The following is a 27341-nucleotide window of genomic DNA, read 5'->3' as shown; positions in this document are numbered from 1 at the left end:
ACCTTGCATTCCCCATCGCTGAGGTGTCCGCAAAGGCCAGAGGACCACTGGAAGCAATGTCATATGAGAGTTTGAGCATCCAGTGGAGGAAAAGACTTAGTGACCTCTGAGCTCTGAGGTTCCTTCAGGCCCATTTTTGGGATATTTGGCAGCTGTTGCTCTGAAACCCTCTGTCTGCAGCCTGAGGCAGGCCACAGAACCCACACTCAACTCTTCAATCTCATGAGCAGTCCTTTGTGGGAATGATAAGAAGGCTTCCCTGGCGGCTCAGATGGTAAAGAATCTGTCTACAAAGCAGGAGACCCAGGTTCAATCCCTGGGTCGGGAAGATCCCCTGGAGAAGGGAATGGCTACACATTGCAGTCTTCTTGCCTGGAAAGCCCCACGGACAGAGGAGCCTGGCAGGCTGCAGTCCACGGGGTCGCAGAGTCAGACACGACCGACTAACACTTCCATTTTGTTCACTAAGAAGTAACAGAAGAAGTGTTTCTGAGAAAGGGCCTGACAGCATAACCAGCAGCACTTCCTGTGACAGTGAAAGGGCCTGACAGCATAACCAGCAGCACTTCCTGTGACAGTGGACATGTTCTCATCTGCACTGACACAGTTGCCCCTGGCCACGTGTGACCAGTACAACAGAGGAACTGAATTCTAACTTAGATTTAAATATCTGCATGCGGCTTGTGGCCACCGTATTGGACAGTGCAGGTCTAAAGCTTTTCTTTTGTTAAAAAGGAAGGACTTCCCTGGTGGTCCAGTGGTTAGGACTTGGTTCTAGAACCAGGTTCAACCCCTCATCGGGAACTAGATCCCACATGCTACACGGTGTGGCCAACAGCAACAAAAACACCATTCCCGAGAAAATGAAGGAGTAACATCAGAAACAAAAACATAGGTGTTTTATTACATGTATTCATACCTGAGGGGCATCTGTCAGAATACCTTAGAAGATCCTTTCGGGCCAGATTTAGGATGTAAAGGTTCTAGTCATGGGACTCGAGAAAAAAAATGGAATTACTAAGCTCCTCCCATGTACTAGCACTACACATCATTTTCACCCCCGTTAAGTGATTTCATCCTCATTCCGACGCTGGAAGATACAAGTATTATTATTTTCATTTATTTTTTAAAGTGAAGAATCCAAAGCTCAGAGCGGTTAAGTGCCTGGTTTGAGGTCACCCAGCTAGCTGGGACTCTCACCCCAGGTGATTTATCTACAGAGTCTTTGTTCTTCCTTCTCGCTCACTCATCTCCCCCCACCCCCCAGGCTGTCTGTAGCCCCCGGGTTCCCTGTGTGAATGTTTTCCCTGCATATAAATAATACCTGCTTTATGCCACTACTCAGCATATTGGAGGAATCTGAGTCATCCCAGGTGGCGCTAGTGGTAAAGAACCCACCTGCCAATGCAGGAGACTCAAAGTCTTGAGTTCAATCCCTGGCTCAGGAAGATCCCCTGGAGAAGGGGACAAAAACCCACTGCAGTATTCTTACCTAGAGAATCCCATGGACAGAGGAGCCTGGCGGGCTACAGTCCATGGGGTTGCAGAGAATTGGACATAGCTGAGCGACTTAGCACGCACAGTGAAATTTGACTAATTAGAAACATTTAGCCTCTACAAACTCTCAAGTTAGTATGGAATTCAGTGTCAGAAGACCTAGGTCTCTGACAAACTAGATAACCTTGTGAACCTGTGTCCCCGTCTCTGCTCTTCCGGCTTCACAAGGTTGTTCTAAGGTTCAAATAAGACTGCTGGGAAAACACCGTGCATTCCATCCGCACATTTTTCTTAGTAGATCCAGGTGTCCTGTGCGCCTTCTCACCTGGCCTTGCACACTTGCAGGTTGTCCACCCTGGAGACCTCAAGAATTCTGTTGAAGTTGCCCTGAACAAGTTGCTGGATCCCATCCGGGAGAAGTTTAATACCCCTGCTCTGAAGAAACTGTCCAGCGCTGCCTACCCAGATCCCTCAAAGCAGAGTAAGGCCAGCTGGGGAGGGGCCCGGGAAGGGGGGTCTGTGGGGGCTGCTGACATGAGAGAGCATGAGAGACATGTAGAGAGCCTGTCAGTGCCTCAGAAAAGGGTTTGTCTTCAGTTCAGGCCCAAGAAGCCAGGAGGGTCTGAAATGCAGGAATGTCATGCCCCATTGACTGCTGGAATGGAAAACTCCAATCATCTTGACTTTGGTTTGGTCGGTACCACGAAGCAATTTTGCTGTTGTTTTAATCACTAAGTCATGACTGACTCTTTTGGGACACCATGGACTGTAGCCCCACCAGACTCCTCTGTCCACGGGATTTCCCAGGCAAGAATCCTGGAGGGGGATGCCATTCCCTCCTCCAGGGGATCGTCCCGACTCAGGGATCAAACCCGCGTCGCCTGCATTGGCAGTGGGTGCACCGCTGAGCCGCCTGAAGCGGTTATACCCTGCTGGCAGTGCTGCTGTGCGACGCATGCCCTGGTCCTTTGACGAAACCCACGTCTTCAGTTAGGGAAAGAGGCTGCATTAGACCCTGAGGCTGACGTAGCTGCTCAGGCAGGGCCTGCACAGCTCCTTAGGGAAGCCGATCTCTAGATTGGCCCAGTTCCCTTCTACGTTTCCCTGACTGGCTCTTAGTCAACCAGCCATGTAGCCACGAAGCTGAGATGTTAACAACAGTGTTAACATTGATAACACTTTCCTCCCAGAAAAGGCTCGGTACTTACATATGGAACATGGGAATGGCGGCAAAGCTACACCAACCCCTCCTCTTCCCTCCAGCCTAATACCTGAGGGGGAGAGTGGTAAAATCTGGTACTTCTCTTCTCAGCAGCGGCCGCCTCTGTTTCAATTCAGTGGGTGGATTCTGGGGATTCTGCACTAAGTCCTGCCCGTGTCCTCATTTGAGGGCATCAGCAGCTGACCTGTCATGGGAAGGAGGAGAGCTCTGAGCCTTGGGTTCTTCTCATCTCCAGAGCCAGCTGTCAAAGGCCCTGCCAAGAATTCGGAGCCAGAGGAGGTCATCCCATCCCGGCTGGATATCCGTGTGGGGAAAGTCATTAGTGTGGACAAGGTACTCATTTTCCACCACGTCCTGGAGAGGCAGACACAGGTCAGGTTTGTCTGCTTCCATCTGGAGGAAACCTGGCCTGGGAGGGAGAGCAACATCCCTTAGGTCATACTGCAAGTCAGCGCCTAAGCATCTAGTTCCAGGCGTCAGGCTTTTCCCCTGGCCATCTCTGGACCTTATGCAACCAAACACAGCCAGGAACTCAGTAAAGAGCGGATGTTAGTCAGAAGGAACTTGTTTATCTATCACATCCAGTTTGATGGACTCACCTGGTGTCTCCCAGCTTGTCTGGACTAGTTGCAGGCCTTATCATTGATGAGCTACTTTGTCCTTCCCTGTCCCCACCCCAGAAAATGGTGAAGGGAGAAAGAAGGACTTCTCTTTCCCAGAGGCAGAAAGCTTTGTAGCCAGTGGCCTAGGACCAGTGGTCTGGGTATTTTTTTCTCCCAGTATATATTTGCTTTTCACCATATAGACCAACCACCAAAACTATCTTCAAAGAGCTGCTGATGCTCTTGTTTCAGATGGTGAAGCCGGTAGCTGTCCCCCATCTTCCAGTCCCCCCCAGGATTGGGGTTGATTTCCAGTGCACATTTGGCCATAAGGATGGTCACCCAGCCACTCCAGGCCATTTTAATCTCTGTTAGAGACTCCTTTCACCTCTAACACACGTAATTAGCCTCATGTTACTCAAATCTGGCTCTTTGGGGCCCCTTCTCATGTCTGCTATCTGAGACCTGGAGAGTTAGCTCTAGAGGGTTCCTCTTGGGGCCCCCGTAGGGAGTGGATGCCCCTTTCTGGAGCCAGAGGACTCGCCAAGCCCCATGATCTGTTCCACTGGGATACTCTCCAAGACTTGACATCTCTTGTGGCAGCACCCAGATGCAGACAGCCTGTATGTGGAGAAGATTGATGTGGGGGAAGCTGAGCCACGGACTGTGGTGAGCGGCCTGGTGCAGTTTGTGCCCAAGGAGGAACTGCAGGACAGGCTGGTGGTGGTGCTGTGCAATCTGAAACCCCAGAAGATGAGAGGAGTCGAGTCCCAAGGCATGCTCCTGTGTGCTTCTGTGTGAGTGAGAACTGGGGGGCTAGAGGGCCTTGGGAGGCCAGGAAGAGGGGGGTGGCCCACATGCTGCCCTTCCACATGCCAGGTGGAAGCCCTGAGAACACTCCCCAAAAGAGGAATTACTTATTGTACAGGAACCGTGGATGAAGCACTTTACTTGAAGTTAACTATATTAAAATGGAAATCGAAGATTCAGAGCTATGTGCATGCTCGAGTCTGTCTACTAGTAATGGGTGAAGCCAGGATTCAAACCCAGTTTATTGGCTGTTACGTCATATCCCTTAAAAGCCCAAATTTTGGAAACTCTCCTGACATAGGATTTCAGTTGAGCCCTGGTTGACCCAGCGCTGGTAATGTCCAGAGATGTGGTCCAGCAGTGAGGAGCTCCTGGGGCTCTGGCATTGAGGGTACCCTAAATCCTATTAGAGCCCCTGAGGTAAAGGCCCCAGTGCTTTGGCCTCCACGGCGGCCGGAGGCCATCCATGGCCTCACTGTCTCACTGTGCTCTGTGTCCTTCCAGAGAAGGGGTAAACCGCAAGGTTGAGCCTCTAGACCCTCCTGCAGGCTCTGCTCCTGGTGAGCGAGTGTTTGTGAAGGGCTATGAGAAGGGCCAACCAGACGAAGAGCTGAAGCCCAAGAAGAAAGTCTTTGAGAAATTGCAGGTAACACGCTGCACTTTCCCCAGCTGGGCCTTCCTGCATGTAAGCCCCTCTCTTCCTTCATCCCAGCCTCTCAAATGAGGTGCCTGAGAGCCCACGGGCCCTCACAGGCACTGCGTGCTGACAGGCTGTTAGAGGCAGCATGTGAGGGACTGCAGCTGTTTCCTCGGTAGACTTTCAGTCTGTGATGGGAGATGATCCCCAGTTTATCTGGCATGGCCACGCAGGGTCACCGGAAGTGATAGAGCCAGGATCAGAGCCCTCCTGGAGTCCTTCCTGCCCAGCCTGGTGTGAGAGCACTGATTCTCAGAGCACTGACTCGCATCACCTGCCCGGAATTCATTCATTCATTCAGCACCTATTGAGTCCCTAACATGTATGTGTGGCACTGTTCTAGGTGCTGGGGTTACATCATTGCATAAAGCAGCAGAGATTCACTCTCCTTATGCAGCTAAGTCACTGCATGTGTGGCTTTATCTAGTTAATACTTGGTTTCCTCAACAGACAAGTGTTTCTGGAGGGCTTTTAGAGTGGTTTCTACCTCTCTGTGCTCCTGCAAGTGACAAGTGGCTTTGTCCACTCCCTCCTTTCCTAGTTTCCCAGGCTGGTTTTTTGAATCAACTTATTTTTTTCTGGCTATAAAATAAATTTTCATTGTAGAAATGTCTCAAATGTAGGGGGAACAAAACTAACATCTATAATTCTGCTGCCTACCACTTCTGAAAAATGTCATTAGTGATTGGTTTCCTTCTGGACTTCTTTTATGTATAGTGATAATGTTTATATTGGTAGTTTGAGTCATACCATATTTTAATTCATTTTTTTTTAACTTTATGCCTCAAAAATTTACCCATCTTCTTAAATACTGAGGAGTGAGAATCATATATATATATAGTATAGTATCATAATGATCATTTCCAAAACCTTATTTGGACATTGACGTTGTTCTCAGATTTTCACTTGGAATGCTACAGTAGATGTATTATACCAGTTGTTTGTACTTACTCATGATTGTTTTCTTAATCTAAATTCCTAAAGTGACCTTACCTTGGGCGAATGATAGGAGATGGAAGTTTTCACAAACTGCTCTCTTAGAGAAGTTGAGTCACCTTACACTCTAGTAGTACAAGAGTCTGTTTTCTTGCATTCCTGCCACCATCACTGTAATCACTTTTTTTTGTTATTTTTCTTGCCCAGGCTGACTTTAAAATTTCTGACGAGTGCATTGCACAGTGGAAGCAAACCAACTTCATGACCAAGCTGGGGTCCGTCTCCTGTAAATCGCTGAAAGGGGGGAACATCAGCTAGCCAACCTGGCGGCTTCCTCCCTTCTCTCATCATCCTCAGTCATCTGCTCTCTCCTTAATTTGCTCCGTCCATCACCTGCTTATCCATCTCCCAGGACACTGAAACAGGACGTTCAGGACTCTCTTAGACACAAGACTTGGTGAGGGGCAGCTCAGCCTCCCTAGGATCCAGGAGCACCCCGTCTGCAGGGAGAGGCTGACCTGGGGAGTGATGAGGGCAGGGCAGCACAGGGAGTCCAGCCCTACCTTCTTCCCTTGGCAGCTGATCTGACAAATCTGGTTTCAATATAACGTAACTCAGAAAAAGTTTATGCCATAATCCTTCTAATTGGAAAAATATTGGTTTCCAGTTTTCCTAGAGTTATCACGGCAGTCATGTCTCTGGCTGGGATCTGGTGCCTGAACCGGGCTAATTACAGCCTCTCCCCAACAGGAAACTGTGGGATTTGAAAAGTGGAGGGAAGGGAAAACAGAGAACCTAGTGGTCTACCAAGTGGCTGGCAGCTTTCCCCCAGCATGCCAACTCTGAGGCTTGGCGCTGGGGGCAGGGCCTGCCCCGGGGCTCCTGGAATGTCCTTTGATCATGCTAGGTGGGGACACTCCCTGAACCAGCTGTGTGTTGTTGGATGGCACAGACTGGTTTTTTCTTCGGGGAGGGTGGGGTACTTCTCCATAAGCCATCTCAGAACCACTAAATGTCGCTGTCATAAATTCAAATAAAATATCTGAACAAGGGTGTGTGGATGGGACCTGTCTGTGAGCTGGACTAACTCAGGAGAGAACACAGTGTACAGCAGCTTCTGGGCTCCTCACCCTGCCTAGGGCTGCATGTATCTTGGACTTTTGAACCTGTAATGGGGCCATGGGTGGACTGGGCTGGACTGCAGATACCTTGACTTTCCCTTCAGCTGTGTTGAGCAGAAAAAGCTCACTTTGGGGTCCAGAACATTTTCCTTTCTAAATGTGGGGTGCATACCACCACCCTGACCCTCCCCATTAAGAAGCAGCAGCCACAGCCAAGTTTTAATCATTTAATTAACACCTTCGAATGAAATCCACACAGAGTTTTTCCATGTGTCTCACTCCGGCTTCAGGGCAGAGGGAACAGATTGTATAGACATATCAAAGACTCAAAAATTTAAAGAAATATATATATATATATATACTTCTCTCTCTAACATTTTTATGGAAATTAAAAATCAGAGGCTTTTGGTCTCCATGTGCACTAGGTCAAGTTCATTTACCCCAGAGGACAAAGAAGGATTGCCTCTTGGGAGATCCTCCCTTCTCCTTTCAACTCTGTCCCACCCAGTGGGGAAACAAGCTCAGAGGACTAACTGAAGATAAGGAGTAACAAAGAGAGGGGAGGCAAAGAGACAGAAGGTGGGCTCCCTCTCAGCTCCAGCAGCTCTGTGGCTGCTGCCTAGGCTTGATGTCATGGAAGCTTTGGCCTGGTCCTAGTACCCCATTCCCAGGAGATTGGTCAAGAGCTCTGAGCAGAGCTGGTTTACCGACTGTCTTCCCCATCTTACCAGGCAGGGACAACACATACCCAGCGGGCACGGAAGAACACTGGTTTATAGCTGAAGAGAAGATGGTGGAGAAGGCCAGAGGAACCTGGGCTCTCCAACGACATCCCCTGTGTTCCCAGCTCTTGTTCTGGGAGAGGGTCAACCTGTCTCCTGGGTGGAGGAGAAGCAGCTAAAAAGGTTCCTTGTCCAGCTTAAGCCTGAGTCACTGTTGAAGAAAGAAGATCAATACAGAAGGGGTGACCCTGGTGACAGCCACACTGCAGCGGGAGGAAGCACTAGGGTCACCCCCATGGAACCTCGGAGGAAACTAGCTTACCAACATAGGTGGCACTGGTTGAAAATGGAAAAATCGCTAAGATTCCTGGAGAGATCAGTAGCAAGAGACTGACATCTACGGCGGGGGGGAACCACCCAGCCTGCCCCTAGGAGCATCAAGTGCCCCCTCTTTGACTAGGGAAAAGTCTGGAATAGAATGCACCCTTGGCTTCCCATCCTGTCACTCAGCGTGAGCACCCTCCCCCAGTGGAACCACCTGCACTAACAGGCAGCTGCAGAAAGGACATGCACAGAGCAAAGGAAGGTCAGGATGAAATCCACAGAGCCAGGTCCCAGCCCACTGCCCAAAGAAGCTCTTCCCTGCCAGCCCCAGCCCCACCCTTTCATCCACGTCCTCAGTACTTCCTGCCAAGCTGAAAGGGACCCAGCTCTGCCATGGCCCATGGGCTCCTGCCTCTAAAGAGTCATGCTCGCGCACCCCAACCTGGTCAAGTGAAATGGGGCCAAGTGACCCATGACATGACTCCCTGCTCTGTTCTCGGAGGGCAGGGTGAGCCTGTGAACCTCCCCTCTGGTGTTCTCCACCACCCATTTGGACCTTGACAGGCTCCCACTTCTGTCCCCTGCATGAAGCACCTGGCAGAACTAGAAGGCAGGAAGCTGGTTGGTGGTAAGTTGAGGCACAGGGGGACTAACCCCCGCTGCACCTTTTGTGCTTTGGAATGCCACAGCCCCAAGCCTGCCTCCAGCCTGGAGAAGCCTGTGGGAATACGACTTGCCTACCTCCAAGAACTAAGAAAAGGAGCAAACTAGATCAGAGGAGAGGGGGACAGGTTAGTCCCAGCCAAGGGCTGGCTGCTGGGGACTGATGCTGCTGCCATGTAAAGAGGCCCTTGGAATGTGGCTTTACGGGCCCTGGGGAATGGACATGCAGCCACTTTTCAAAAGTGCTTTGATTCTGGACTACAGCATGTGCATGATTTGGATATGAACAAAAAGAAAAAGAGGTGCTGTGGTCCTCCATCTCTGTGGCCTTGAGGCCAGCAGGGGGCGCTGACATCCACTCCCACCAGCTACCTCCTCCAAGATGAGGCTAAGGCCAAGACTGAAGCAGCAGCTGCCAGAGGTGAGTCCATTCAGGAAAAGGCATGAGAGCTGGGTGACTTGGAGGACAGGATCCACACAGGCTTGCATAAATACCGAAGGCCGTGGAGGTTAAGGCTGCAGGCGTCCCCCCATTAGGTTAAGTGTCTGCCGTATCCTCTCATCCTCGGAGCCGCTCAGGTCCCTGAGAATGTATTCCTGGGATGGGTCAGCAGTACCAGCGAGGTGTCTGGTGGTCAGACCAGCTCTTTCTATGCGTCTGCAGAGGGCAAAGAAGGGACACTCAGCCAGGGGCTCCCGAGTTTGGTTCTGGCCACTAAGAGCCCAAGGGACATTCTCACCCCTTTGCTTTACTGACCATGCCAACAGCACAGGGCTCAACATTTTACAAATGCTCCCTCTGCCTCTATAAAGTATCACTCCTCACACTTCACAGTGAGGAACTCGAGGCCAGGATGGGTGGATAAAATGGCAGAGCTGGAATTCAAACTCAGTAGGTCTGACTCCAGAGACCCTCATACCAAACTCCTTCAGTGGAGCTCATCAGAGGTGACAGGTCACCTCCCCAGACACCCAAGACCAGAAAAACCTTCAAGATCAAGAGCAAGTCCCTAAGGGCAAAACTTCTGATACCTGTGTCCCGTGACCAGTGCTGGATTCCACACCCCACCCTTCCCAGCCCACTGTACCTGTACTAGGCGGGCCCAGCTTCTGCTCGTCCGGGCCCACCAGCTGCAAGACACTTCCATTCTCTGCCAGCTCCTCCTTAGTCCTGTCCTCGGCATGGGGGAGCCCGTTGGTGGGAGGCGCAGTAAGGGGCTCAGCTCGAGGAAAGCTGGGGGAGGTGGGAAGGGGAATGCCCCCAGAAGGCTTGCGAGCCACAGGCGGGGGGGCCTTAGGTGTCTTCTTTGGGGCCTGGGGTGGCCGTTGCTCTGAGATGCTCCTTAGTTCAGCTACCAGGTTCCGCTGGAGGTCAGCCTGGGTCTCCGGGGACACAGGCCGCTCCAGCTGCAGCTTCTTAGTGCCCTTGGAGAAGATGAAGCTGGCCGTAGAGGCAGGGGACCGTGGCTCTGCCTCATGTGGTCCATTGGGCTGGGCACCCAGAGGGCCTGTGCTGACAACCAGGTTAGAGGCCTTGAGCCGAACAGCTGCATGGAGCCCTGAGGAGGCGGCAGATGCAGGACTAGCCCGCCCTGACAGGGCCCTTCGGAGTGGCTTCTGGGGGGGTGATGGCCCCGATGCTGGATTTGGAGCCACCGTGGGAGCGCCCACAGAGCGCAGCCGAACCGTCTGCAGGAGTGAGGGTGTGACCAGGGGCGCACTGGCATCCTCCCGGGGAAGGCCCCCACCCTTGCTGCAGCCCACTGGCTCCTTCTGAGGGGCCTTGGCCAGAAGCCCTGCGACAGAGCCGGCAGCAGGTGGGGCGGGCGGGGCGGGAGGAGGGTCTGGGGTACCAGAGGGCTGGTTCTGGAAGGAAACAGCAGGTAAGGAGGCCTCTGGGAGGGGTGAAGGGCCTGCGGGCTCAGGGCTAGCCACAGAGAAAAAGGCTTCCTCGGGTGGTGGGAAGTCGGCCATGGACAGGTCCTGCTCCTCTGGGGTAGGAGGCGGGGGAGGGGGCCAGTTGGGATCTTGGAGGAGCTCCTCAGCGGTCTCTGGGGCAGACAGAGCCCCCTCAACCACCTCTGGCTTCTTAGTGGGGGGTGGGGGTGGGTGATATGATGGGGGTGGGGACGGAGGGGGTGACTGGTCTTTGGAGGCAGCAGGAGATGCCTGAGGTGGGGTCAGGGATGTCTGGGGAGTGGGTGGGGACTCAGGACTGGCAGCAGTGGTAGAGACAGGCCCAGGGACTACAGCAGGAGCAAGGGCAGCTTGGTTTGGACTCTTGGGCTTAGAGGGAGGTGGGGAGAAGGGGGCAGCCACCTTGGGGTGAGGAGGTATGACAAACCTGTCGCCCAGGGCAGTCGACATGTGAGGACCAGAGCGGTCTGAAGGTGCTGGATCAGAGGAAGAGGAACACAGAGAAGTGAGGGAGGAGGAGACGGAGGCCCCGGGAGATCGAAGGGAAGTGACACGTTCTGGTTTGGGGGGCTGGGCCTTGCCTGGGGAAGCAGGGGCCCCTGCTAGACCCTTGGGGGGGAGGGTAGGGGTACCACTTTGGCTTGAGTATCCACTGGAGGGTGAGAGTGTCCGTTCCGGGGAACGTGGGGGGCGCCGGGAGCCACCCGGAGACAAGCCAGACACCCAGCTGCCTGCCGAGCTGGGTGGACAGTGCGGGGCCGCCATCCCTTCCGACCCTCCAGTGGTGGGCGGCCGGGGCGGCTGCAGCTGCTGCTTCCGCTCTGGCTTGGGAGGCAGCCCCAAGGGCCCATCAGGGACCGCCGAGCTGCGCTGATGGAGCGAGTGGGTCCGGCGGGGAGGCGGAGGGGGCCGCTTCAGCTTACGTAGGGACACGCTCCGGCCTGACAACTGGCCCCCGCTCCGAATGCTGACAGTGTCCGAGGCTTCAGCGGTGCTGCCCCCGCTGGGAGAGCCCCGCCCGCTGCCTCCCTGTGGAGGGGGCGCCACGCTACTGTTGGCCACGGAGCCCTCTGGCCGGCCCTCAGAGCCACCCTTAGAGGAGAGGGTGGAGCCATCAGACACAATGGTCTCGGAGGACTGAGAATGGCTCCAGGTGTCGCTGGAGGAGGAAGGGTGGCGGCTTCGGGGTCGCGGGCTGGAGACCGAGGAGAAGCGGCCCAGGGAGCGGACGGAGGCCGGGCTGGCTGAGAGCAGGCTGCAGCGGCTCAGGGTGCGCAAGCTGCAGCGGCCCAGGGCCACCACGTCCACGGTGGGCGGCAGCACGGCGTGTGGGATCAGCTTCGACAAGTAGGTGGCCTGGGGCGAGATGGACATGGCCGGGCTCAGGGGTTCTGGAGGCCCGGCCCCTCCCGTCAGTCCGGGCACTGCGAGGGACATGGGCCGGATTAGCGGCGGGGGCCGCGCCCCCGTGGACCGGCCGAAGAGCGTGTCATCGCGGTAGATGCGGTCGATGTGGCGCTGCAGCAGGGCCTCAGCCCCAGCTTCGGCCTCTGCCTCCAGCGCCTGCAGGGACACCCTGGCCCCCGGCCCCGCGGCCGGGCCTGCCGGACGGCCATCCACTGTGGGAATGCGTACAGCGTCCCGTGGACCCGGAGGCCGAGGCGTACCTGGTGGCTCACGTTCATTCCGCAGGCCTGGAATGGACCAAGGAGGACGTGGGAGTCAGTGGAGATGTGGGCGGGAGTCAGCGGAGGGCCAGGGCTCCCACCCACAGCCTCCCCAGTAGGGTGCTCACCGAGTTCCTTTTGCACGTGCTGCGGCAGTCCCAGCACCGTGCTCCGCCGCTCCCGCCGCCGGCGCCCCGACTTTCCAGATGGTTTGGGAAACGAGTCGTGGGGCCGGAAGGTGGAGCCTGGGGGCCAGTCCAGGGGAGAGAAACTGTTAGAGCAGGTCTTGGGGCACATTCCGCCAAGCACGACTTTTACAGACTATTAACAACAGCTCTGTGAAAAAAGATTTCCACCGTCAAGTAGACATGGGCAAAACTGGGTTAAAGCTAGATGCTCTTCCGCAAGGTTCTACTAGGTCAATAAGGATAATTTCCATTTAGTGAACACTTACTATGTGTTCTAAACACTTGGCATTTGTTCCCATAAGGTAAGTATTCTTGTCTCCTTTTTATAGAACATCAAACAGAAACACAGAGAGGTAAAGGGTTGGCCCAAGATCACACAGCTGTATCAACACAAGGCTCAAATCCAGGTTTCTCAACTCTGAACTATCCTGCATTTCAGTTAATGTTCATCATGAATCTCCAAGAGGACATAGGGTACTATGTTTCCTGAATTCACTGAGTCACAGAGTATTGGGAAACACTAGATTAGGAGGAAAAGGGAAAGCTGCAGGTGCTGGGTACCCACCACTCCCCCTCCCTTGCCCAAGAATCCCCGGCTGGTGAGCAGACACCTTTGCGTTGGATCATCTCAGAGCGGATGGAGAGCGCGTCCTCTGCCGTGGAGCTCTCAGCTGTGTAGGACGTGGTCTGGCTGCAGAAGGAGATGCTATCATCATCTGGCCCAGTGCGGGAAGACTGTTGGGAGAAGAAGGATCAGCCCAGAGGCATGAGTGGGGATGACCCTTGCCTCTGCAGGCTCCCCCTTTTGAACTTCTCAGATTCACCCCTCCTAGCCTGCCCCAGCATCACCTAGCACTGAGCAGGCATCAACCAGAGCTACCCTGCACCAGCCCTCAACGGGCAACTAGTCTAGTTTTCACAATACAGAAAGGAAACAGATCCAGAAAGGTTAAAGACATACTTGGCAGAGGTCAGTCAAGCAGGGAGGGAGGAAGAGTCAGGACTGAGCTGGGGGCGGGGTGCACCTGTAAGCTCTGGGTGTCTCCATGGTCCCAGGCACTCTTGTTCAGTTTCTGTTTTTCTGAAAGATATCAGAGAGGCATGCTGAGCCAGGCCCCTGACTCTGTGAGCTGAAAGCGTCGCTAGATGGGGAGGGAGGCAATTACCTTGCTGCTGGAGGGAACGGAGCCCCTCCTGGGCCTGCGTGTGTAACTCTTCCAGGTGAGGCGGTCGCCCAGTGGGGAAGAAGACATTGTCCTGGTGGTCGTCCACTACAGACCCTGGCCCCTGGCCAGGCCCCACACTCAGTCGTTTGTCGCTCTCAGCCTTGGCAGAGCCTGGTGGGATGAGGAGGAAGGAAAGTGAGGCCCAAAGGCATCTGGGTCCTGCGAATGCACAGACACTGCAGCAAGGGCACCCACAGTCCCCAGGGTGCACAGGGCACCTGCCTGGCACCCTTCTGTACCAGCACCTGCCCGGTACAGACTTCTAGTCTGTACTCACAACCCACAGTCCCCCGGGTATATACTCCATACAAAAAAACCCCCAGAATTGGGTTGGCCAAAAAGTTCATTCTGGTTTTTCCATAACATCTTATGGAAACCCCCCAAATGAACTTTTTAGCCAACACGATACATACTCAAGCTGTATCCAAGTGTACATATATCTGAGTACCCACAAGACACAAAGGGCCCCATATAGGGGCATATATGCCCATTATATATGCACATAACACCCACAGGCTTCATTTAGTGTGTATACAAACAAATAGCATCCAAGTATAACAACATCTGCGTGCCCACACCACAGAACACCCAGCCCCCAATCCCAGCACACCCAGCACACGAATCCCACAGTCCCCATTCTGTATCTACGCAAACAGTACCATATATACATACAACTGTCACTCAGAGCCCCATGTAAGACACTCCAGTGTACACACAGGCCAGAGCAAATTCATTTCTCTTGTCTCCAGATTCTGAGCTCCACTTTACAGAAAGACAAACCACCTTTCTGTACACCTCCTTGGCCCAGATCCAAAAAAAAGGCACACGGGACACTAGGAATGGGTGGGCACTAACACAGGTCATAACTGGATTCCCAGAAGTCCTGGGGTGTGGGCTAAACCAAGGATATGGCCTCCTGGGTCCCCAACTCACCCATGCAGCTGTCCCTTAGTGAAAGGATAGGCAGGGGAGGGGAGAAGACGGACCCCGGCCCCTCCACTCCCAGATGAGGCAGCTCCAGCCTCTCTTGGGGATCAGTCCCAGGTATCCCCCTCTCCTCAGGGCCCAGGCCCTGATGCCAAGGACCCAGGGATCCATTACAAAGGATCTTGTTACAGGCCCCGCCCATGGAGGAGCTGGTCATCTAATCCTGGGAATAGGGGGCTGTGTCAGCAGTGTGCAGGCCCAGCTCCCCTTTAAATGGAACCCACAACATAAGCAAAAGCTCGGTGTGGGTCACGTGACCTTGGCAGCACCTTGTGGAGCAACAGGAACAAAACAAGCCCTTTAAAGGGCCATGCCCCAAGATCAGGGTCTTCAGTTCAGATATCTGACCTGTCCCTTCCTCCTTCCTCAGCCCAGTCCTCAACAGCTAAGCTCCTGCCCAGGGAATCCTCAGGAAACCCACAAGGTCAGAGCTGGGGGTGTCTCTCAGCAATCCTCTCCCTAATCTCCTGAGTTTACAAGTCCATAAACAAGCCCCAAGAGGAAAGGTCTTGCCTAAGGTCACCCAGCAAACTGCAGTCAGAGCCAAGACTAAACTACAGGTTCCCAGATGGGCCTCCGGAATCACACGCCACACTTTGGCGCCCCCAGAAAGTCTAATAAGCTCTGGCCCCTACATCTTAATCCAGGCCTGAAAGCCCATATCCTAGAAGAAAGTGGGGAGAGGCCCCTCCCCTCAAAACAAACCCCCAGGCCTTCAAACAGGATTTCCCTGACCTGCTCCCCAACTTCCAGGGTCACTACTTTCCTCTCCACTCTGCTCCCCACCTGCCATCCTCCCACACACCTGAGCCCACCTGGGAGGGGGTGCCCTGCCTCTTGGAACTGAAGTACTGGGATGTACCCAGTAAAGTATGAGCACCCCTGGAGGAAGGCAATCCTGCCCGAGGGCTGCAGGCTTCAAGGTCAGAGACACCTAGAGCCGCCCTCGGAACAAGCGGAGAGCAGACAAAGGCAGTGCAAGAGCAGTGGACAAAGGCATCGCGGCCGACAGGGCAGTCTGGCCTCATTACCAGCCCCCAGGCCCCATCCCATGACCTTCCCCGGCCTCGATCCCCCAACCTACAGAAGGGTCTGGCAAATGGGGGTGTCGGGGATCCCTCATCTAAGCCCCCCAGCCACACCCACTCACCCTTCTTCTTAAAGAGTCCGAGGAGCGCCGGGAGGTGGCGGCCCAGGAACACCACCATGACTGCAGGCGCCACTGGGGCCGTCCCCTACGCTGACCTCTCCAGAACGCCCAGCGACGCCTTCTTCGCCAGAACCCAGCGCTGAGGGGACCAGTCTGCCAGAGCCCAGCTGCAGAGCGCCGGCTCCAGCCAGAGGGGGAGGGGCTGCTCCCCAGGTCCTCCTCCCACCTTCGCCACTGATCCCGCCCACCACCGACACCGCCCCCGAGTGCGGGGCTGGGATAGGAACCCTCCCACGCTCCGACAGGGAAACTGAGGCCCAGAGTCTCTGAATACCCCGCTCTTGTAGAGAGGATGACTAGGAGGGTCAGACAGTCAACTCCAGGGGCCGCCCAATGCCCACCCCCCACCCCCCCTCGCCACTTCCCAAGTCTTTTTCTAAACAGTCAGGAGCCAGAGCTAAGGAAAGGGTCCCAGCTGCCAGATGGGAGGTGGAAGAGCCACTAGACTAGACTTGGCATGATGCCCAGCCCCAAGTCCTCCTGGCTGGTGAGAGTGCTTCCCTGGGGAAGGATCTCAGAACAGGCAGCAGCCAGGCAGAGGCTCAGGACTGCCTGTGGGGATGGCAAAGCCACTGGCAGAGGTTCTGGAGGAGTGGGAGCCAGCCCAGGACACATGCTGGGAAGCCAGGGAGACACCCATCACGGTAGCAGGTGCTAACAGCCCCTCGTGTGTGTTCAGCCCCAGGTTTTCCAAAGGACTGTCTTCCCACTTGGGTGACGTGACATCAGCAACCCCAGAAGGAAGCACTGTGAACTCTGCAAGGCCACACGGCAGAGGCAGGCCTTCCACACAGACTTCTTGCTCCTCCTGCCCAGGATCCTTCCTGCTGGCCTCACTCTGTTGACTCAGTGACTCTGCTGGGTCACCAGGCAAGGAGAACAGAATTAGCCAAGAAACAGCTCATAGATGAGGTCAATACGAGTGGGGGCAGGAAGGCACTTGCACGGAACTCAGGTCCAGGTTCAAATCCAGCTCCATCACATCCAAGTAATGACCCCTTATGGAAACAAGGCCAATAACTACTCTTTGTAATACATTTGTTTAATCAGCAAATATTTATTAAACTAGTACTAGGGGTTATAGCTGGAGAAGGAAATGGCAACCCACTCCAGTGTTCTTGCCTGGAGAATCCCAGGGATGGGGGAGCCTGATGGGCTGCCGTCTATGGGGTCGCACAGAGTCGGACACGACTGAAGCGACTTAGCAGTAGCAGCAGGGGTTATAGCTAATGGAGAATTTTTACCTTGTTCACCAGTATATCCCTAGTGTCTGGCACATACAATGAGTTCAATAAATATTTGATGAATACATGAATGAGGTGAACTAGTAGAATACTTTCAGATAGTGAAGGCTGAGGAGCTGTGACAGGAAGTGTGTAACTTGAGGGGGCATCAAAGGAAAGCCGTTGGAAGCAAGACCTAAAGAATGAGAAGGAGCCGGCCAGGCCAAGTGCTGGGCACAGAAACTTCTAGAAAGAGGCAACAGCAAGCCTACAGCCTTGAGGCAGGAGTGGTGGGGTGGGTTTCCCAGAACAGAGCAGAGGCCAGTGTGGCTGGAATACAGTGAGCAAGGGAGAGAAAGCAGGTGAGAAGAGGCAGGAGCCAGGTCAGGGAGGGCCCCGTTGGCGCTGGCAGAGTCTGGATTTTATTCAAAGAACCCCAAGAGGTCAGTACTGAAGGTTAAGCTGAGGATTGATGGTGTTAAAACAGATTGCCCCTGGCAACTCCAGAAAGAGTAGCTAGCTGAGGGACTTCCCTGGAGGTCCAGTGGTTAAGACTCTGTGCTTCCACTGCAAGAGGCACAGGTTCAATTCCTGCTTAGGGAACTAAGATCCTGGATGCCATGCCAGGCGGTTCAGCCAAAAAAAGAGTAGCTGAGACTGTGGAAGAGCAGGTCTGTGAACCATAAAGTGCAGTCCCCCAAACTCACCTGAGGACACCCCTCTCTCACAGCACCCTTCTCTCTCTCTGAGTCCCTAGAGATCTAAGACTTCACAGTGGCTCCCATGCCATAAGATCCATCTCTGGTCCTTCACTTGCTGTGCCACTTCTTATGGACGACTCACGAAGACAGCTAGACAGCTGAGTCTTCACTCTCCAGAGAACAAAATTCTGTGGGGCTACAGAGTATATATCCACAGATCACTGAAATCTAAACAACACTTTTAAGAAATAGGCTTTTTTTCCCCTTTGGCTGCACTGCATAGCTTGCAGGATCTCCATTCCCTGACCAGGAGTTGAACTCGGGCCCCAGCAGTGAAAGCCCAGAATCCTAACCTCTGGACCACCAGGGAATTCCCAAGAAGCAGGCACGTTTATCTCCATTTTACAGATGAGGATAATGGACACCAAAGAGGGGAAGCATTATAATAAAGCTGGTAAATGACAGGGCAGCATTGGCACTCAAGACCACCTGAATCCAAGAGCCATGTTCTGCCTGCTGTGCCAGCTACAAACCTGATCTTCCCTCTGAAGCAGAGATCACCCCCACAGATGGGAGGTTTCTTGGCTACATCGTCCACTCTTCCCTCCCTCTTAGGCCAGACCCATCCACCCCTCTTATGAGTCCCACTCAAACAGAAAAGAGCAGTAGACTGACACTTGTAGGGTGATTAATTCATGCTAGGCACCATGCCAGACGCTGGCAGAAGGCAGTCTCTGCCCTCTCAGATCTGACAACAGTCCTTTGAGGTAGGTACTCAAAGGTACTCTCCTGGTAACTGACCTGTGAGGCTCAGAGAGCCAGGAGGCTGCCCAAGCTCTGGCTGGCCCCCAAACTGGAGCCTTCAACCCTGCAGGGTCATGCTCAGCTTCCCCCAACCAGGGAAACTAAGGGCTGAGCTCTGCTAAGTCAGGGGCGGGGGGAGCATCAAGGTCCCAGGCCTGCAGCCTGCGGTCAGGGCCACAGCTGCAAATTCCCCAGTCTGATCCAAGGCTCTCACACTTGATAACATCTGGTTCCCCCAGCAACACCCTGCCCCCAACCAACTGTGGCTTGGCCAGGGCCGAAGCCACTCTGAGCCACTTCAGGCACAGGTCGACACACCTGTAGCTCCTCTGGTAAGAGGCTCAGTAAGCTGAGTCTTGGGTGGAGAGCATGCACCTCGCCAAGAAACTGAGGCCCAGAAGATTGAAGGACCTTGGCAAAGGCCACACTTGGAGTCCGTGTTCCAGGACCTTCTGCCCCGGCAGAGTTCAGAGGTGCAGCCGGGCTGAGGCACACCGCGCTGCCTCCTCCACCTACCTGCCCGGGGGAGGAGGCTTCCCGGATCTGAGAAGACACCTTGATCCCGGGCACACCTCCCAAGATGCAGGGCACATCAGGAAACACACCTGCAGATACTGTCCACCAGCAGAGGTGTGCAGCTCGCACCTCCAAAATGTCTCACTGGGGCCACCCCCACAGGCGGGCCCCTCACAAATACATCCACAAAGCACACCCACGCCTCCTTACGCCATGTGAGCACCACTGCACAGATTCGCGCAGGGCCCTGCTAGGTGGCTGCTTGTACACGAAGGCAGGTACACGTATCCATGGCTCTGGGGCCCTCCTGAGCCTGGGGACAGGGAGGAATGGGGCAGGGAGCCCCCGCCCCTCCAAGGCCACGTGCACCTGTGCGCAGGCGCACACACTGCCTTGGCAACATCCTCATGGGGTGAGGCCTCAACCTGCCCCATTCCAGAGCAAGGGGCGGGGGCTGTGGCGCACCCACAGCCAGGCCGGCCTGACTCAGGGGAGAGGAATGAAGGGGGAGGGCACAGCTGCCCAGGTGGCCTTGCTCTGGAGCCAGGATCCAGGGTGTTTGGAGGCCCCTGCGTCTCAACCCCTCCACAGCTGTACTGGTGGGCCACCCAAGGCCCAGAGGCCACCACGGCCTTCCTATGGGAGCAGCATCCAAAGCACGGGTAGATTTTATTCTCTTAGAGGCGAGGCAAGACAAAGGGAAGTAAATGTAATTCTCAGGTGGAGGTGCTTTACAGTTCTCGACACACTTTCTCTTCTACTGTCTCGAAGAACTTGAAGAACAAGAAACCTGAAAGGAAGGTGTGAGCTCCCCTCTTACAGATGTGTGCAAGGAGGCCTGTGGGAAAGTGACTTCCTCAAGGTCACCCAACCAGGAAGTGGCTGAGCCCAGAACCCAGGTCTCACTCCAAATGCCAGTTAAGGGGTCAGAGAGGGGGAAGGGGGCAGTAGCTTCATTCATGGCCCAAAGTAGGGGAACTCTGCACCCCACTTCTGCACAATGGGAATCTCCCTTCATTTTCTCAGTGCGAAGCTCCACCCCAGCCTGGGCAGAGCTGACAGGCCAGTTCTAAGGTAAATATTGGGGGCAGGGAGTGCCAGGGACAGGGAGAGGAGGATCCCATCCCACAGGCGCCTGGGGGAACAGACAGTAACACAGGGAGGAATTAGCTACCATAATATTAGTAAATGTCATAATGAGTTTCCGGGTCAGCATCTGTTGCTGACAATGACATAATAATCTCTTTCGGCCAGGGTGCGATTCTTACTTTCCCAAACCCTTTCCTTTGTTCCTTCGAGGCATGATTATCCTCATTATAGATGCCAGAGAGGCAGTCACCATGAAGCCAGGAGAGAAAAAGGCCGGGAGTCAGAAGGTCTGGATTCCAGGCCTTGAACAAACGAATCAGCCTCTCAGGGTAACTGCAAGGTGGGACTAATCCCCACTCATAGAGTGCCTGGGAAAGTTAAAGCCACGCAACCAAGTATAAAGGCAAAGTGTTATCATCAGAGGGACCCTCTGCCTCTCCAGGTGTGGGGCCTTTGTTTTGTGTGTGTGTGTGCACAGTCGCTCAGTTATGTCCGACTCTTTGCAACCCCAAAGACTGCAGCCTGCCAGGCTCCTCTGTCCGTGGAATTCTCCAAGCAAGAATACTGGAGTGGATAGCCATGCCCTACCCCAGGGAATCTTCCCGACCCAAGGATCGAACCCATGTCTCCTAGGAGTGTCTCCTGCATTGCAGGTGGATTCTTTACATACTGAGCCACCCAAGAAGCCCCGTGGGGACTTTTTACTTACAACAATAAATAAGCTAGCACTGACTGATGACTGAGACACACATGGTCTCACTAAATGCCCCTCATCATACAAAGGCACTCCCCTAGGGTTAGTGACCTGTCCAAGGTCACACAGCTAATAACGGCAGAGTCAGGATGTGAGGCCAGCTCAGACTGGCCGCTGCTCTTCCATGCCACCAGAGGCCTCCTCTCCCACCCACTTGCAGAGTGCTCTTCAAATCTCAAGTGGCGTTAAGAACCATTTTTAAGATAAAGTCTGATAAGGGACACTTAACATCAGCTTCCTATCAGCTCCTCAGTGACCTAGCCCCATCTGGTAGCCCTAACCCCCGTTTGGGAGGAAAGGGAGTTCGGATCCCACACCAGATATCCCACTGCCCTGGGAGTCAGAGGTCCTAGGCCAGAGCTCTCACTGCTCCTCCACTGCAGTCCGATCCTGAACCAGGCACTGCCTTCTTCTGGGCCTCAGTCTCTATAAGATGGGAGGGCTGGGGAGACAAGTTCTAAAGAGCCCTTGGCATGCATGACTCTGCCCCTAGAAAGAGGGTAGTGGTCCCTCACTTTGGGTCAGGGCCTGGGGCAGCAAGGGGGTTCAGCTTATCTCAGATCCCTCAGACCAGAGAGGGCTGGCCCAGCCCTTTATCTGGAAGCCCAGGGCTCCAACAAGCAAGTCTAGACTTACAGTTGATCACAGGTCGTCCCACCCTAGTCAAATGAAGGAGATGTAGAGGGAAGGGGGCAGGGGAGGTAACAGGAGCACCCCTTCTCCCAGCTGTGGCCCTGGGGCTCCAGGTCCAGAGGCAGGGGGAGTCTGACTCCACCAATGACTTGCTCCTGTCCCTCAGTTTCTCCATCTGCAACGTGGGAAAAATAAACCCTACCAGGAGGGGGGCCGTGTGTATAAACCTGACAGCATAATGCATGTGGGGACAGGAGGCGGGCAGGGTGCTGGGGTACTGCTCGAGCTCCCGGTTCACATCCTTCACCAGTCCCCCAAACTTCCCAGGACTAACTGCCCAGCTGGCCTGGGGCTGGGAGAATTGAGTTGGATTCCTGAGAACCAAGGTCAAACAATCCTAGCGGGTTCCAACGTCTTTCCAGCAATGAGGAGGCCTCTCCCCATCCATGCTCACCTTTCTCTATGGTTCAAGGACATTTGCAACACGGGGCCGACCCTTGCTTAAAACTCAGTTTCCCTTCCCACTGCCCACCAGCTGCCTCGCCGAGCCCTTGGAGTGTTCAATGCTTAGTCCTCAACCCCTGCCCTCCCTCCATAGTGTTTCCTCCACTTTGCTCCCCACAGAGGGCCTCAGGCTTTCTTCATGAGAGGACCTGCAGGCCCCTCCATCATAGGAGGAAATCCATCTATACCTAAAATAATTAAGAGCGCAGTCTTTGGAATCTGACAGGCTTGGGTGTGAATCCCCATTCAGCAACCTCCTTGCTGAGTAGCCTTGGACAAGTGACTTAACTTCTCTGAGTTCCAGCTTTCTCATCTGTAAAATGGGGAGAACAATAGCTTCTGGCTTGTAAAACGGCTGGAGGACACATGAATTAATTGATGTAAAGGGTTTAGCATAAAGGTTTATCTCTGCATAGGACTTCCCTGGTGGCTCAGACCGTAAAACGTCTGCCTACAATGCTGGGGACCCGGGTTTGATCCCTGGGTCAGAAGATCTCTTGGAGGAGGAAATGGCAACCCACTCCAGTATTCTTGCCTGGAAAATCCCATGGATGGAGGAACCTGGTAGGCTACAGTGCATGGGGTCCCAAAGAGTTGGACATGACTAAGCGACTTCACTTTCTTTTTTATCTCTGCATTATCTCTGCTACCATCCCCCAGTCAAGCAGCCTCAGGCACAGAGCCTTGACAGCCCTCTGTGGCCCATACAGCTCAACATCTGATTAATCCTGGGTCCGATCTTTTCTGCCATCTCCTCCCAGTGTCTCTGCAGCTGCCACTCCTTTTCCACTCCCACAGCCCTCACCCTGCCCCAGCCCTCACTTCACCACCTCTCCCCTGGATTACTGCAACAGCCTCCAGACTGTTCTATGAGTCTCTACTCTCAACACCCCACCCCCCAACCTGTCCTGCCGGCACCTGCCATCCTCCTAACACACCCCTTTCATAGGCTCCTCTCTTGCTCAAACACCTTCATTGGCTCCCTGTGGCCTGTAGACTGCAGCCCTCTCTGTTTGCCTGGCATTCTTTCCCCCATCCTTTCACAGACCAATCCAATAAGTACTGAAACCTCAGTCCCATACCTAGGCCTGTGTCAGCAGAGGCTGAGGCCAGGGAAGCCTCAGAATCCTCAGCAGAAATAAAATTAAAGACTGAAGTTTACATTCACTTTTTCTCCTCCCAGGCACACGGAAGAAGCCTCAACTATGTTTCTTTCCAACCTCCATACTCAATGTCAAAGCCTTTGTTCGTGACCATACCCACAGCTGAAGTGCAACCTTGGCCAGGTTCTCTCATCTAATCAACAGTTAACAATACAGTTAACTTTTTTCTTTTTTTTTTTGCCATTCCACATGGGCATGTGGGATCTTAGTTCCCTGACCAGCAGTTGAACCTAGGCCCCTGCAGTGGAATCACAGAGTCTTAACCACTGGGCTGCCAGAGAAGTCCCAACAGTTAACTTCTTTAATACCAGCTCCCCAGTTTTCTAACAGACCCCAACCCAAAAGCCTTTTAATATAGCCTAGAATATTCCCTAGTCCCCACACTTACTTCTGTGTTGCTTTGACATCGCTTTCTGGGTTTTTAGGAACATCTTCAAAGCCTGGTTGACCCTTGAGTTGTAGCAGGAACTGAAAGAACACAAGGGCTACTAGAAGCCCCAGGCCTCTTCCTTAAGAGGTGGAGGGCAGAAGACTGTAAACACAGCCCTCTTAATCTCTCTCCCCCACCACAAACGGTCACAAGTCTGGACCCACAGTTGGTTCTCAGGAAACCATCAGATTAGAGTGGCCATCTGAGGGCAGATGAAGATCCCCAGCCCCAGCCCCACCCACTCGGTGCAGATTCCAAGAGGAGAGACAGGTGGGCACAGGCCAGATTTCAGGATTACTGGGACAGGGAGCCTGGAAGGTTCAGGAGTCTCTCATCAACCCAGCTTCTGAGGAACCTCAGAGAGCATACCAGAATTTAACTAACCTTCTTCCTAATAACCATGATTATTCTTCAGACCACTGCAGGCAGTGAGCTTGGATAAGTCTACCTTCTCTAGACCTCAGTACCTTTCACCATGAAATAACCAGCTAGAAACTGCAAGGATCCCAAGAAGTCACCTAAGCTACGCTGCCCTAATTTGACAGACAGGCCTCCTCTAGGAGCCAGGGACGTCCAAAAAAGTGAAAGCAATTTGCTCAAGGTCACTGAGCCCATACCAGAGACAGCTGGAGAACCCAGACCCCCTAATTCCCAGGCTTGGTCCTTTCTGTCGCCCCCTGCCTGGAGGGATGAGATCATCAGGCTCAATTCAGAACCTCTAGGAATGTGGAACCTGGGAAGACATGAGGGTATTCTCCCACCACAACAGGGAGGCCTCCCTAAGCCATCTTCTCTGAGAGTCTCTCATTCCCAAAGAGCAGCAGACACCAGACTGTTGGAGACCCCTTATCTTGTAGGGTAGGGGGTGGCTCACTGTCCTGCCCCTACCCCATGTCTGGATTCACCAGGTGAGGGAACTAGGCACTCTCGACAGCCCCTCCTCCACAACACCCCTTGGGACGCGGGGATACCCTGAACCGCCACACCCGCTGGGAGAAACCAGGAATTCCGGCTCCCAGCCCTAGAGCTGGAGGCCTTTCCAATTCTGCCCCCTCCCCCCGACTTGGAGGATGGAATGTGACACGCGGAGGGATCCCGCAGCACGCCGGGAAGGGCTGCGTTCCAGCTCGGTGGCTGCACTGAAAGGGGGAGATGCGGCAGCGACCACGGGGACCGCGGGTGGGAGGGGAAGGGGGACAGATAGAGGCAGCGGCGGTGCGGATGGGGGTGGGGAGGGAACCCAGAGAACCAGTCCGACTCCCGATCACGCCAGATGGAGGCGGCCCGCGTCTCCAGCCTCTGGTTTCCTGCTTCTCCCCTTCACCTTTGTCTCCCCCTCCCTCCTGCAAACTTTCAGCCTGTGGGGGCTAAAGCCTGGGGACCAAATGTGCGTGCGTGAATGTGTCTGTGTGTGTATAAGTGCTTTAGGGCCTGGATGGTTGTGCAGTTTTGAACCTGTGTGTACATATGTGTGCCTAAGATGTTGGGCAACTCTACCTACATGAATGATTGTGCCTGAATCTGTGCGTGTGGTGGTGTTTGTGTGGCTGTATAAGCCGTATACATAGGTAGGTGTTCCACTCAGGATCTGTGGGTCCCACGATGGTGTGGGTGTGAACGTGTGTATGTGATTTTGTGTCTGCATGGCCGTACGTCTCAGTGGGTGTTGTGTATGTGACCGTGTAGATTGTGAACATGTACGTGTGCCCGCCCGCGGGTATTCGTGCGTACATGTGTCTGTCTGCATGTGAGGGGTGGGGTCTGTGCGGGGGATTCCCGGCCCCCCCAAACTCACACCCGACAAGCCCCGGGAGAGGGCAGCAGCGGCGGCGGCGGCTGCGGCAGGCAGACCCTCCTCCCCGCCTGCCCCGCCCCCACCCCCAGCCCCTACCTGCCGGCCGCTTCGCCGACCGCCCGAACCGCCAGAAGCTGCGGGCCCGGGGGCCGCTGGGGGCCTTCCTCTTGTGGTGTGAGTTGCCCATGGTGGGCGCGGGAGCCGGCGCGGGAACCCTAGCGCAGCCCAACCAGCCCGGCCGCCGGGCCCGCAGCCACAGGAGGGAGGCAGAGAGAAGCGCGGGCGGCCACCGCAGGCGCCCCCAGCCCCGGCTCGGCCACGCCCCCAGGCTCTGCGGCCAATGACCGGGGAGGGGCGGGGCCTGTTGAGGGGCGGGGCCTGGCGCTGCTCCGTCAGGCTCCACCTCTCCGAGGACCTGGGAGACCTGCTGAGCCGCCCCGCCCAGTTGCTCTGGGAACGGCCGGGCCTGTCCAGGTGGGGCCGGCGGGTCGCTCGCTTTCCCAAGCCAGGGACTGCCTCTGAGGATTGCAGTGGAACCAAGAGAACTAGGGGCCCAGGCTCCAGATAGGCGGGGTCCGGAACCTTGCTGCTGCTAGGGACAATCAACCACTACCCCGTGAGTGTCACGTGTCTGCGTATCTCTTGTCTCTGCTTGTTTGTACAAATATATTTATCTGACTATATTTCCGTAGTAACTGTTTTCAAAATAATAACAAAACACTTTTATATAGCACTTATTGTGCCAGGCACTGTGATAACTGCTTTCATGCATTACTTCATTTCATCCACAATTCTATTAAGGTAGGTATACTTTTTATCATCTCCATTTTACAGATAGAAAAACTGAGGTTCCATGAAGTTAACTGATGAGTCCAAAGTCAAACAGCATTAAGCTACAGAGCCAGTACTCAAACCCAGACTGAGACCAGTACCCACTGCTTCAAGCTACCTACCCCTCCACTTTATCTGTGCCTCTCCATGACCTTGAAGGACACATACTTGGATATTTGTATTTGTGTGCTTGAATGTGGCTGTGTACTTGTGTATCTGTAACCCTGAACATGTGGGTTCCTCTTTGTGTAGTCATCTGAGTGTGACCGCATGCCTGTGTCCATATAATTGAGTCTGTTTACACTGGTTTGGATTTGTGCTTTTGCATATTTGCCTGTGTAATTCTGACTCTCAAGCTGGTGGAATATCACTGATTTTTGTGTATTTGAGTGTGTAACAGTCTGCTTCTGTGCATGTAAGTGAAAAGGTTTGTCTCTAAGACTGTAGAATTTGCATGTGCTTTTGTGGATCAGTATGACTGTGCAACTGTCTATTTGATACACCCATATCTGGGCTTCCCAGATGGTGCTAGTGGTAAAGAACCCTCTTGCCAATTCAGGAGACATAAGAGATGCAGGTTTGACCCCTGGCTCGGGAAGATCCCCTGGAGAAGGGCATGGCAATCCACTGCAGTATTTTTGCCTGGAGAATCCCATGGACAGAGGAGCCTGGTGTACAGTCCATAGGGTCACAAAGAGGTAGACACGACTGAAGCGACTTAGCATGCACACATATACCCATATCCACATTCGGGGGGGTGTATGTATAAGTAATGGAGCACATGGGTAAACATACATGAAACAATACATGTCTATGTATCTATCGCCCTCTCTCATCTCCCTTATACAAGTCTGTTTTTCAAAGCCCAGGCCAAGCTTTACGTTCTCTGAAAGCCTTCCAGGTTGCCTAAGGCATTTACTTCTCATGTTCTCACAAGTACCCTGTGTCCAGAGACCTGCCCAGGGCCCTGCATACTGAGCAGTGACTATCCTTTATGATCACTCTACCATCTCTCCAACCGAGGGCAGCCTGGTATAGAGAGAGCATCCGCTGGGCTGGGAGTCCACAGTCCTCAGTTCTAATCCCTTTATGGCTCCTCTTTCTGCCAC

The 27341-nt window shown here is 54.1% G+C and overlaps 2 protein-coding genes across 7 annotated transcripts in view; one reads left to right on the top strand and one right to left on the bottom strand.

Moving 5' to 3' along the window:
* YARS1 (tyrosyl-tRNA synthetase 1) overlaps positions 1-6816 on the top strand; it is a 32225-nt gene extending 25409 nt beyond the window's left edge. Inside the window, exons 9-13 of the mRNA XM_086334678.1 lie at positions 1843-1978; positions 2955-3052; positions 3925-4118; positions 4636-4777; positions 5972-6816. Coding sequence (XP_086190804.1) covers positions 1843-1978; positions 2955-3052; positions 3925-4118; positions 4636-4777; positions 5972-6082 — 681 coding nt within the window. The 3' untranslated portion in view covers positions 6083-6816. The remainder of the gene's footprint in view (positions 1-1842; positions 1979-2954; positions 3053-3924; positions 4119-4635; positions 4778-5971) is intronic.
* A 282-nt stretch (positions 6817-7098) lies between these two features.
* The window catches only part of NHSL3 (NHS like 3), a 28405-nt gene continuing 8162 nt past the window's right edge, over positions 7099-27341 (bottom strand). For 2 of the 6 annotated variants that reach the window (XM_086334650.1, XM_086334628.1), the window contains exons 2-7: positions 13533-13703; positions 13392-13447; positions 12978-13101; positions 12307-12423; positions 9683-12205; positions 7099-9252 (exon numbers count right to left, since the gene is read on the bottom strand). In XM_086334650.1, coding sequence (XP_086190776.1) covers positions 9245-9252; positions 9683-12205; positions 12307-12423; positions 12978-13101; positions 13392-13447; positions 13533-13703 — 2999 coding nt within the window. In that variant the 3' untranslated portion in view covers positions 7099-9244. Of the gene's footprint in view, positions 9253-9682; positions 12206-12306; positions 12424-12977; positions 13102-13391; positions 13448-13532; positions 13704-15729; positions 16049-23564; positions 24409-25497; positions 25701-27341 lie in introns of those variants that run through there. The other 4 variants (XR_015139765.1, XM_086334662.1, XM_086334645.1 and 1 more) reach the window with 4 other exon arrangements.

The sequence above is a fragment of the Bos grunniens genome, chromosome 2 (assembly GCF_055505025.1).
Source record: "Bos grunniens cultivar Pamir isolate PY7600 chromosome 2, Bosgru_T2T1.0, whole genome shotgun sequence".
Taxonomy (NCBI): domain Eukaryota; kingdom Metazoa; phylum Chordata; class Mammalia; order Artiodactyla; family Bovidae; genus Bos; species Bos grunniens.
The sequence above is the reverse complement of the archived record's forward strand: the minus strand, read 5'-3'. Positions and strand labels throughout refer to the sequence as shown.